Below are 12,016 nucleotides of genomic sequence, written 5' to 3' on the forward strand. Positions count from 1 at the left end.
CCATCAATGATAAGCAGCGGGACGAACATGTAAAACATGAACCACTAAAACCAGTGAAACCATCAGAACCAGCAGAGAAAAAACACAGAACACGACCATTAAAACCAGTAGTGAACCCAGTTCACACTGAACCACTGACGCTGTGAGACCAGAAACACCTCCAGGATCACAACCATTAGAACCATTAGAACCATCAGAGGAATCACTAGCCGTTACCAGTCCACCAGCACATCCAGCAGCAGCTGCTTCCTCCTCCTCTTCCTCTTCCTCAGGACATGGCGGAGAGGAAGAGGAGCAGAAAAGGAAGCGCAGTGATGAAGAGCAGCAGGAGAACCTGCAACCTCCGGAAAACATGCGCGTAAACCCGCAGAGTGCGCGTGCGTTACTGACCTGCAGAAGGAGAGTCGAGGACTGAGCTGAGCCTCCTCATCATCATCATCATCATCATCATCATCATCATCATCATCATCATCACTCCTCCCCCTCTTCATCACATTCATTCTTTCAAACGTTTTTAAATTATTTTCTGCAAAATTTTCAAAGTTTTTTTTTAATCCAATCAAAGAAACTCTTTTATGGATTATTTACAAACAGAGGGGCGGATTCACTAAGATCTGAAATAAAGTTCTTAATAAACCAAGTGCAAGGAATTAAAGATTGGAGCAATGATTAGTGCACGTGCAGAAGTGGTGCAGACCGCCCTATGTAAATGAGCATTCTTCTCTGTCTGCTGCACAAACATTTAATAATGTAGAAAACTAAATAAACAATTAAAAATGTTAAAATAAAAAATAAAACAACTTTAAAACCTAAATATATTTCCCCCCCTAATTTATTGTGGGTCCTGTAACTTTGCTCTGATCAGTCCATGAAAAACAGGCAGATTTGGACAGAAACCGTCCTATTGATCTGTTGACACCATTGATCTGAGTTAATACAGCAACACAGTCTGTCAATCAGTCGATCAGCAACATTTGAAGATGATCTACTGACCATCATCCAGCAGATCTGAGCAGCGCTGTATCACCACACTCTCATATGTGAACATTGTTCCATCAGTGCATAAATTAGGCATCTGATCAGCTGATTCTGGTCTGATGCTTCTTCCATCAACGCAACACCAGAGTTTGACGTTCAAAACATCACTGAAGCGGTGCGTCTGTAGCGCACACAGCATCCTCTCTCCACTGCAGCCACACCACACACGCACTGCCGCGGGTGTGCAGCCTTTTCTCTCCCTCAGACACTTTATTTTCTCATTCAGTGGCTGTTAATATTAACTATTGTTTTATTTGAATTATTTTATCCCAGAAAGATTTACTGGAGCCTTTCTTTCCATCTCTGCTGTGTTTTGTGTCAACATTTACTGCAGCGGATCTCTGCCTGTGTTTGCACCTGCTTGTCATCCATCCATCCATCCATCCATTTTCTTCTTCTTTATCCGGGGCCAGGTCGCGGAGGCAGCAGTCTCAGCAGAGATGTCCAGACCTCCCAATCCACGCACACCTCCTCCAGCCCTTCTGGGGGGACCCCGAGGCGACACCAGGCCAGCTCAGAGACATAGTCCCTCCAGCGTGTCCTGGTCCTCCCACAAGGCCTCTTCCCAATAGGACATGCCTGAAACGCCTCCCGAGGGAGGCGACCAGGAGGCATCTGAAACAAATGCCCGAGCCACCTCAGCTGGCTCCTTTCGACGTGAAGAAGCAGCGACTCTACGCCGAGCTCCTCCTGAGTGACTGAGCTTCTCACCCTATCTCGAAGGGTGCGCCCAGCCACCCTGCAAAGGAAACTATTTTCGGCCGCCTGTACCCGCGATCTTGTCCTTTCTGTCTTTACCCAAATCTCATGACCATAGGTGAGGGTAGGAACGTAGATCGATTGGTAAATTGAGCGCTTTGTTCCCTGACTCAGCTCCCTCTTCACCACAACAGTCCGATACAACGACCGCATCACTGCTGACGCCGCAACGATCCGTCTATCAATCTCATGCTCCATCCGACCCTCACCTGCTTGTCAGTTGTACTATTTTCCTGTGTAAGTAAGTAATATTTATTTGTATAGCACTTTTCGTAGACAAAAAAGCCACAAAGTGCTTCACAACACAGCTTAAAATCAAAAATACACTAAAATACAGTTTAGAATCAAAACAGTACACACATTATAAACAGCCCAAGAATAGCTCGTTAAAAGCTTGAACAAATAAATAAGTCTTAAATTGGCTTTTGAAGTTGTCGACAGAGTCAACTGAACACAGAGAGCAGATGGTGGTTCTAAAGCCTGGGAGCAACAGCCTGGAAAGATCTGTCTCCTCTGGTCCAGAAACCAGTGCAAGGAACCATCAGCAGATTCTGATCCATGAACCTCAGAGCCCAGGAAGGGGTGTAAGGCTGTATCAGATACTGATGTAAGAAGGATCCTGACCCTGCAAGGTTCTGAACGCCAGAACCAGAATTTGAACAATTATCCTATAAGACACTGGCAGCCAATGGAGTTCTTTTAGAACAGGAGATATGTGAGTCCTCCTATTTGTACGGGTCAGGATTCTCGCTGCAGAGTTTTGCAATAGTTGCAGACGAGACAGTTTCTTCTTGTTCAGACATCAGAATAAACTATTACAATAGTCTAAACGAGAAGACGCAAAGGCATGGATGATGAGCTCCAGAACATTCTGAGACATCATTTTCCTCAGTTTAGAGATGTTCCTTAGATGGAAGAAGTAGTTGATCTTCAGCTGCTCACAGTGCTGCACTAATGACAAAGATAACGCCCAACTTTCTAAGGCTGGGTTTAGCAGACTGGCCTAAGTCACCTAAAAACTGTTTAATCCCTGGAACTGAGTCATCAGTGGCAATCACCAGCGTTTCTGTTTAGTCTGCATTGAGCTGCAGAGCGTTATCGCTTAGTCATCGTTTTATTTCCACTAAACAGTGGAGTAAGGAGTTTAGCTTCTGGATCTCTGATGGCTTAACGAAGCAGTAAAGCTGGATATCATCAGTGGATAGGTGGTAACAAACATCACTGAACCAAGGGGGTCAAATACAACAAAAATAAGACTGGACCCAAAACGGAACCTTGAGGGACTCCACACAACAAATCTGCTGACTCAGACCTTATTTGATTTGCTGAAACACTAAAACTACACCCACATAAATATGAGCAGAACCACTGAAGAACTGACCCTGACAGTCCTACTTGATCCCTCATTCTTCTCAGCAGGACCTGGTGGTCAACGGTGTGGAAGGCTGAGGACAGATCCAGAAGAACCAGAACAGTGCATTTTCCCCAAATGTCTCCGGACACTTTCAGTAAGGCCGTCTCCATAGAGCGTTGTTTACAGAAACCGGACTGAAACGTCTCATGGATGTTACTTTGATCCAGGAAAAATGTCAGCTGGTCACAGACCACCTTCTCAAGGATCTTAGACAGGAACGAGGCCTGAAACTATTGAGGTCTGTTGGGAAACACACCAGTAGACAGACAGAGGTTCACCATTTTGGTGACTCAAGGGCCAATTACATCAAACACTTTTTGATAGAGTCACGGTTCTATGAGGACCACATGGTGGAGACAAGCTCAGAGACAGCAGAGGAACCACATGGCAGGGGTGAGATTTTATCTTTAATCATCTTCATTTTATCAGTAAAAACAGGTGTAACTGAGCAGCAGGACATACCAGAGAATGGATCGTGTTAAACAACACTTTTTCTTATTCAGTGTTAGCGGTTGATGAATATAGACAGATCTGTCATTCTCAACCATTTCATTGTATGACGACACGGAGCCTGTGCACCTCAAGGTTTGTGAATTTCTACAAGTTTTTGAGGCAGTTTTTAAGACTTAAGATATCTTCATTAATCCATGGGAACGCTTTTTTGTGTGTAGACAAGTTGGATTTAACATGAACCACCTGATCCAAAATTGTTACACAATGATTGTTAAAACAGTGAATGAAATCGTCCACATTGAGGCACTCCATGAATAAAAGAGGGTCAAACATATCAGAAAAAATCTATCTGCAGTATTAACATTGATAACACAGCTCTGAGACCAGACTTCTGAAGGCTTTGGCTCAGGACTACAGTACAGATTACACCAAACCAGACTATGGTCACACAAATGGACTAAAATATTTCCTTTTTGCTAAGTGGGCTCAGAAACATGTTGCTCAAAATTAAAAGCTTCAGTCAATGTTAGGAGTTCCATTGCAGAGCAAGATGAGCTATCGTCAACATGAAGGTTAAAATCCCCAAAGATTAAAACAGATTCCAACTTCATCATAAAAGATAGAAAGTCACTGAAATCCTTTAAAAAGACAGCAGCAGGGCCAGGAGGATGGTAGATAAACACACAGTAGAAAGGAGTTGAAGAACCCACTTTGATCATCTGTGTAGCAGTTGACAGTCGCAAAATGTCAGGAGATCAAAGTCAATGTCCTGAAAAAGAGTTGTCTGAATAAATGAAACCCTAACATATTAGTATCAGTCTGTCCGTCTACAATCATCTCATTTCACTGAAGTTTGAGTCCGTGTTGCCAGATATTTATAAACTACAAAAATAAAAAGACTGTGCGACTACCAGTCTTCTTCAGAGGAGTGTGGTAATCGCTTTGGTGTTTTCCTCGACTTCTGCATAAAAACTACAGAAAGTTCTATTTAAATAATATGTTAAGGTTTCATTTATTCAGACAACTGTTATTCAGGAAATTTAAACGGAAGTCAAGGAAACATCAAAGCGATCAGCAGACGCCTTTGAAGAAGACTGGCAGTTGATAGTCGAAACATGTCAGAAACTCAAACTACATTTCCAGTAAAAACCTTAACATATTATTAAAAAAGACAAAATGAAATTTCTGGAATTACAGAAAGATACAGACTGAGCCTAAGAGCTGCTCATCATCATCATCATCATCATCAATCGCTGCGTAAACAAACAGTGTGTGTGCAGACGCTGTGCAAACAAGGACAGCTGCTGCCGTCAACACAACACAGACACACACTGACAGCAGCCAAAGGTCGCGACACACGCACGCACATGCACACACGCTTTGTAGACAAACACAAATTTGTACTATATTATATATTCATCTTAAAGATGGAAATCATTGTTTTAATCAGAAATAAAATGGCTCCAAAGTGACCAAAAATGGTGGTGAAATGGGATTTTAAAAAGCACAGAAATGGGTTTAAACAAGCAATAAAAAGTGATAGAAAGGGTTTAAAGACTTGATTGGCTTAAAAGTGGCAGAAAAAAGTAGGAAACTGTCAAATAATGGGCATGACAAATGGTGAATTTAGTTAAATTGAAAAAATGGTGAAAAGAGGTTAAGTCAACATATGTGACATTAGGTGAGAAAAGTGGTGGAAAGTGTTTATAAATGCTGAAAATGTCTTAAAAGTGGAAAAAATGTGCAGAAAAGGCATTAAAATGTGATGTAGAAGTGTCAGAAATGGGAATAATGTAGCAAAAATACATTAAAAGGAGCAAAAATATGTGATGGAAATAGGTTAAAATATGACGAGTTTGGTGCAGTTGCAGAAAAATGGTAAAAATAAGCAAAAACGGCTCAAATAGTTACATTTAATTCTTAAAATGATCTGGCGATCACCTTCTAGTTTCTCATGACACCAAGGTTGAGAACCCCTGCAATAAAAGTTGAGAAAAGACAAAACAAGATCAGAAACAAACAAATCTAGATGAGACGGGAAAAGACAAGACCATGATCAGAACCAGGGATGGCGCTCAGGATCGATACAAAGACCACCAATACTTTCTATATTTAAGAGGAATCAACAACAGAAGAACTGACAATTACTCAGTTCTGTCTGTGGACCGGAGACTTGTTGAAGGTGTTCCCTTCACAGACACACAAACACGCGCACACACAATGCGTAATCACATTAAACAGTTCTGCCAGGAAACAGATAAAACAGAGACAGACTTAATGGGATTTAAAGTCCAGAGACGCCTTCAGGCGGGAAAACATCCTCCAACATCTGAGGATTTTAACTCCACGAGACATTTGACAGACGTCAGCCTCAGTCAGAGAGACCACGAGAAGACATGACATACTAGAAACCAAGAAGTGACAAAAAGACAAGAGCATTGGTGTGTGAGCACATGGATGTCCATTCATGTCAGAGGGGGATGTCATTAATCATTAATATCTCAAATCACATTTTTGTCGATATGTAATGATGTATATCTGTAATGTTAATTTCAACCAGGCAGCTTTGAACTGTGGAAACGTCTATAGCAGTGGTTCTTTACCTTCAGCCCATAAAAGTTTCACCCATGCTTTTTACAGCCCCGTAAAGACCGAGGTCTGGAAAAAACCAGATAAAACAAGACGAGAAGAGACAAAAACAGGACAAGTTCAAACTAAATAAAACAAAACAGGACAAGATTAGAGAAGACGAGACAAAATGAATCTCTCATGGATTCATAATTCCAGAAAGTTAATTTTGTCTTATTTTTTTAACATGTTAAAGGTTTAATTTCTGATTACTGTCAGTCTTCTTCAGAGGCATCTACTGATTGCTTTGATGTATCCTTACGAGGTCTTTCATAAGAAAAGCCCCAACATCAAAGCGATCACTAGATGCTTTCCTTATGAAAAAACTTGTACGAACACATCACAGCTATCAGTAGATGCCTCCGAAGAAGACTGATAGTTGGCTGTCGAAACACGTCAGGATATCAAAGTAAAATTCCTGAAAAAAGTTGTCTGAATAAATGAATCCCTCATGGATTCATTTGTCCCATCCTCAGTGTCGTCATCGTCCAAAGTAAATAGCTGTGCCTTTACTTTGAAAGGGATGACGTCTCAAACAGGAGACGACACAGGAAGTTTACAAAAACCTTATTTATTATTTAACAAAAAACAGAGTTTCAAAATAAAAGCTGATGGGAGGAGTCGGTGTGTCAGGAGTCGTTGGGGAGGCCGAACAGTTTAACGGTTCCAGACTCTCGGGTGTTGTCATATTTTCCCTCTTTGTCGTCGCAGGCGTAGGCGAGCAAAGGTCGTTTGGGATGAAACGCCACAGTGAAGGTGGGAGAGTCACACTGAACCTCCCACAGCTTCTCACCTGCAAAACACACACACACACACACATTTAGGGACAGTCGTTAAACGAGTGGAAAAGTCACCAATAAAGTCTTATTTGCTGATGCAAAATGTCAATCATACACATTTATTAACAAACAGTTGCACAATGTGAGACACTTTTGCCTTTTTCACATCTAAAGTAGTGGGGACCCCCACTGTAGCTGAAGGTGGTTGAACACAGACATGAACATTGTAGAACAGTCATGTGGAGACAGGACCATCTATAAGGGGGAATAAAGGAACAGATTTTTGGGGTCCATCCATAAAGTCAGTAAAATGATGGTCCATTGTTCTATGAATCTGTGATAACCACATTTATTTATTCATCTGAATAATATCCACTGTTATCCAGGAACGTTTATTATTATTATTATAGTCATCTTAAAGATGGAAATTATGGTTTTAATCACTAATAAAATAAATAAAATGGGTTCTAAGTGATCAAAAATGGTGGAAAAAGTGGTGAAATGGGATTTTAAAAATCACAGAAATTAGTTAAAAGTTGCAAATTAGAGTGGATAAAAACAGACAGAAAAAGTGATAAAAAGGGTAAAAAGTGGCAATAGTGGCAGGAAAAAGTAGGACCAATTAGTAATAATGGGTGAATATTGTGGCGTATGGACTAAAAGCCAGTTTTTTCACACCACTGTAGGATAAGCAAGGAGGGATTTAACACTGATGACGCGCACGCCAAACAATTACACAGAGTTGGAAGGTTTATTGTTCCAGATTGTGTTGGAGACATAGGCACTTTAGTAGCATGTAGGAATGTGCGATATTTTATCGTTTATGATTTATCGCTAAAAACATTCTCACCGGTAAGAATATGTCATCCCACGATATAAACGATAAATTCCCATGTCAGATATTAGCGAGGACCATTTGTCCCTCAATTTAGCCAAGAATGCCCCAAAAATCCTTGTTCCACAGAACAAAACTGCCTGTGTATGTTGTCAACTTATTATTCTCTGGAGCGGAACGTTGTTTACGGAAGCTCCGCAGCGAAGCCGCGGTTTGCACCATGCCTCCCGCCCCCAGCTCTCACACCCACAAGCGGCGGTGCTCGTCATGGCAACCTGAAGCTGCTGTGCTGTGATACATCATGAACCACTACTTGGTTAAAACCAGATAAACATCAACAAAGTGAACCAATCCAAGTTCCTCCATCAGATCCACCCAAAGTTCCACAAACACAGGGACAGAGATGAACCTGTAGCAACGATTATGAACTGGAAACTCAACTAAAGCTAACGATGCTAAGCTAACAGACTGGGCTAAGAGCTAATGCTAACCACTCCATATAAGGAATAGACCAAATAAAAAAAACGTCTTACTGTCATAAAACCATAGAGAGCCATAGATTTGTTTATGGTCAGATTTAACACTTGTATGGAAGAATAAAAACTAAACATGTCACACGTTGTGTGAAATAAATATTAGCATAATATTAATGTCACTATTAATCCATCCAAACTGGTGCAACGCAATATTTTTTAATTATATTTCCAGTGTTCACAGACAAAGCTGGTTCCATTAGACTAATGTAACTATTGAGATTATTACACATAAATATACTGAATGATTACATCATCAGCCTGATCTGGTTTAATTATAGGAAATCAGAGTTATTTATTAACCATAACTTTATGTAACTCATAAGATGAATGAAACAAGATTCATCAACAGTAAAAACATTGATGGAGTTATTTGTGCTTTTTTTTTTTAATTTTACTAATAGAGTGATCTACATGCACTGATTATTAATGTGTTGATGTATTCAAATGTATTTGTGTTTGTAAGGAACCTGTTTACACTTTAAGTTGGGAATTGTTTTATTTATTTATAGTTTTTTTCATTTATCGTTTATCGTGATGTTTATCGTTATCGTGATAAATACCAGAAATTATCGGAATAGTTCTTTTTTATTCATATCGCCCATCCCTAGTAGCATTCATTGGTTGCCTTAAGATACCTCATGACAGTGCAGATTGTGGATGGATCACACGATGATGCCGTCAACAAAAAGGTTCTCACTCCCCCAACATGATGTAAGACAAACAAAACACCTCCAGGTGAGCGCACGTACTAATATAACCTACTCCCACATTGCCACGCCCAATCACCATGGTGCAGAAGCGTGCATGCTCTGATTGCGTGCACAATACCCATTCACATGCATGAACCTCATTTAGAAACAGGTGACAAACAACCAAACCCTGTACGGCTCCTACATTCGGCGCCTAATTAATACATGGTAATAATTACCCATCACCACTAGCTTGTAGGAGACAGAATCACCATCAAGGTGCACAAAAGCGACAACTCATTAAGAGTTAGAGTACAATCAGTAGAGACGTCCACCGTCATAGTCAGAAATGTCCCTGTTCATTCAGGTAAATCCATATCGATTCTTGAGACTTAATGCAAGTTATTCTGAAACCGTCTTATTATTTGGCATTTTGAGGTTTCTCTGTTTTATTGGCAAACCAATGCTGTAGTGCCATCAATCAGCTTGACTGAATTTTAAACTGACTCCATGAATCGCTCATCGTCTTTTGATAATCCATGTTGCTCATCCTGTAGTGTTTCATGAAAATCCACCTTCAGCTGCTTCTCACAAAGCTCATCCAGTTCTGCCACCGAGATGCGGTTTACTGTGACATCAGGTTTTAAACATGGGTTGACAGTTCGGCAATCTTCTCTGAGCGGACCATTCACCGTCTTGATGGCATAAGGGCTAAAGGTCTTTGGTTTGTGGAATGTTTACTCTGTGGACAGGTATGTTCTTTTGTGTGAAAATCTCTGGTAAGTCACTAAAGTTGTTGGATTCCAGACCAGCCACTTCCAAATCTGTCAACATGTAGCTGTCCATCCTTCTCTTGCCCCATCATTCCGAGGAGAATCCCAAGTTTACTTCATGTGAGGTTAAGCTGGTTCATGAGCCGTTCGGTGCAGAATGAAGCAGTGTTCCAAGGATCCAAGAAAGTGATCAGAGTCTCTTTTGGACTTCACCTGGACAGGCAGTATTGACCACGTACAGTCCTGCTTGCCAGTCCCAGAAGACACCACAGCACCTTCACTGGCCCATTCTGATTCATCATTAGCCTGAGTGGAACTTGTTTGGTTTGTTTTGGAGTGGACATGCAACAACATGAGGAGCTTCAGATTGTATACTCTGCATGTGAGACGCCTTTTGCAATCTCTACTTCTGTGCCCAATGCACAAACAACCAAACCAAATCCTGTGTTGTACCACTCCAAGACATCCCATATTTTGACTCTTTTCTCCCAGTTCCAAGTGAGTTTTGAATGTCTAAGAAGAGAAGATCACTTGCGATCTTTACTTACCTCTCAACTCAGCAATGTCATGAAATGTAGTTCTGCGATGAAACTTTTCCTGCAGCTCACAGGCTACACTTCTCCACCGATCCCACAGCTTATACGGCAGCTTTTTCACAATGGTTTGCATGTTGGTGGGCACGTTTATATCACCCACAGTCTCCCATAGCGTTACAGCTCTCACAACAATAGACCGTAGGCCTGCAGTGCCTTGAGATCTTCTCTTTTCACCAAAGGCCATGAGAGCACCTTATCCATGTAGGCAAAGGCAATTTTGAATGGATCTCCAAAATGTTCCTCCAACAGAGCTTTTGCGTTAATGTAACCACAAGCAGGTGGCATGTGCTGATAATACAAACAGTCTTTGTGACTGGGAGCTCTGTCCTCAATGTTGTGCTTAAAAGCTCTTATGAAGGTTTGATGTTCCAATGGATCTCCGTCTCGTTTGGGTAGCAGGAAAAGTGACTGCTGTTCAACCAGTAAAGATGTCATTTTATTCTGCTTCTCCAGCACTGTTAGCAGATGTTGATCAGGTTCAGTTTGATCACACTGGATGGATGGAATGGTTTGATGCAGTGTTCCTTCAGTTGGTAATGCTGGCAGGTCGGCCGAGATCACTGCAGTATGAAACTTAGTTTGGTGACTAACTTTGGGCCCCACAGCAGCACCACTTAAAGACCCAGCGTCCCTTATGAGCTTTGTTGTTGATGGCTGCAAGGTGAATGCAGGCATAAATGGAGCAGCATCCACATTTAACAGCATGTTTTTGCCTTTTTGCAAATAAGAGTTAATTCCATCTGATTTGGCAGAGAAATGAGAACCTTCTGAGGCTTTTAACACATTCACTTTAGCCATAGAATCCCATGTCCAAGTCAATCTCCATTTCCTCCTCATCTGTTCTTGCTGTTCTTCTATTTTGCGTCGCAGTTGTTCCTGTTGCTCCTGAATAGTATGTTTCTCATTAAGAGCAGCAGCCTCGGCCTCTGCCTTTAATCGGGCTGAAGTGGTACTGGACACAACAGATTTGAACAGTGTTGTGTTCTCTTGTTTTTTTTTTAGATGTATTTGAAACACTGTCATTTGGTCCAATATCCACTGGTGCACTTTTCAGACCCATCACTGTTTTCAAAATACATGATGTTTTGTCACTGGAAGCTGGCTCTTCAGTTAGGACACCAGCCTGACCAACAGCGCCCTCTGCTGAGCTCTGATGTGAATCAAAATCCTTTGGCAGCTCCAACAGCCATTTATTTGCCTCCTCCACAAAAGCAGATTTATGTTATTCAACGTCATCAAATCAAGCATTTTGTTTTTCTTGTTCTTCAGCAGGAACCATTGGAATAACCTCATCATGGAGCTGGCTGGCCTCATTGAACAAACTAGACACATTTTCAAGGCATGATGGAACCTTTTCAGCATTTTCAACATGTTTCATGAGTCCTGTTCTTTCTTTATGCGTGGCAGTGGTTACACTGGTAAAATCCCAAATCCAACACAACAGCAGGAAAATGGTGCATTGACAAACAATCCAAAATGTTTTTCAAAACATACAATGATTTTTAGCTGAGACGAC

The 12,016-nt window shown here is 41.2% G+C and overlaps 2 protein-coding genes and 1 long non-coding RNA gene across 6 annotated transcripts in view; 1 reads left to right on the forward strand and 2 right to left on the reverse strand.

Annotated features, from left to right (window-relative positions):
- LOC114470626 (complexin-2) overlaps window positions 1–450 on the reverse strand; it is a 10,065-nt gene extending 9,615 nt beyond the window's left edge. Inside the window, exon 1 of one of the 2 annotated variants that reach the window (XM_028458914.1) lies at window positions 391–450. The gene's annotated coding sequence lies outside the window, so the exon portion shown is untranslated. Of the gene's footprint in view, window positions 1–216; window positions 364–390 lie in introns of those variants that run through there. The other variant, XM_028458915.1, reaches the window with a different exon arrangement.
- thoc3 (THO complex 3) overlaps window positions 1–12,016 on the reverse strand; it is a 22,610-nt gene that overhangs the window by 3,203 nt on the left and 7,391 nt on the right. For 2 of the 3 annotated variants that reach the window (XM_028458909.1, XM_028458910.1), the window contains exon 6: window positions 6,848–7,085. In XM_028458909.1, the coding sequence (XP_028314710.1) occupies window positions 6,867–7,085 (219 nt within the window). In that variant the 3' untranslated portion in view covers window positions 6,848–6,866. Of the gene's footprint in view, window positions 1–6,847; window positions 7,086–12,016 lie in introns of those variants that run through there. The other variant, XM_028458911.1, reaches the window with a different exon arrangement.
- LOC114470627 (uncharacterized) overlaps window positions 1,584–12,016 on the forward strand; it is a 19,640-nt gene continuing 9,207 nt past the window's right edge. Inside the window, exons 1-2 of the long non-coding RNA XR_003674899.1 lie at window positions 1,584–3,604; window positions 3,715–3,796. This is a non-coding gene — a long non-coding RNA (uncharacterized LOC114470627). The remainder of the gene's footprint in view (window positions 3,605–3,714; window positions 3,797–12,016) is intronic.

The sequence above is a fragment of the Gouania willdenowi genome, chromosome 10 (assembly GCF_900634775.1).
Source record: "Gouania willdenowi chromosome 10, fGouWil2.1, whole genome shotgun sequence".
NCBI classification, from domain to species: Eukaryota; Metazoa; Chordata; class Actinopteri; order Blenniiformes; family Gobiesocidae; genus Gouania; species Gouania willdenowi.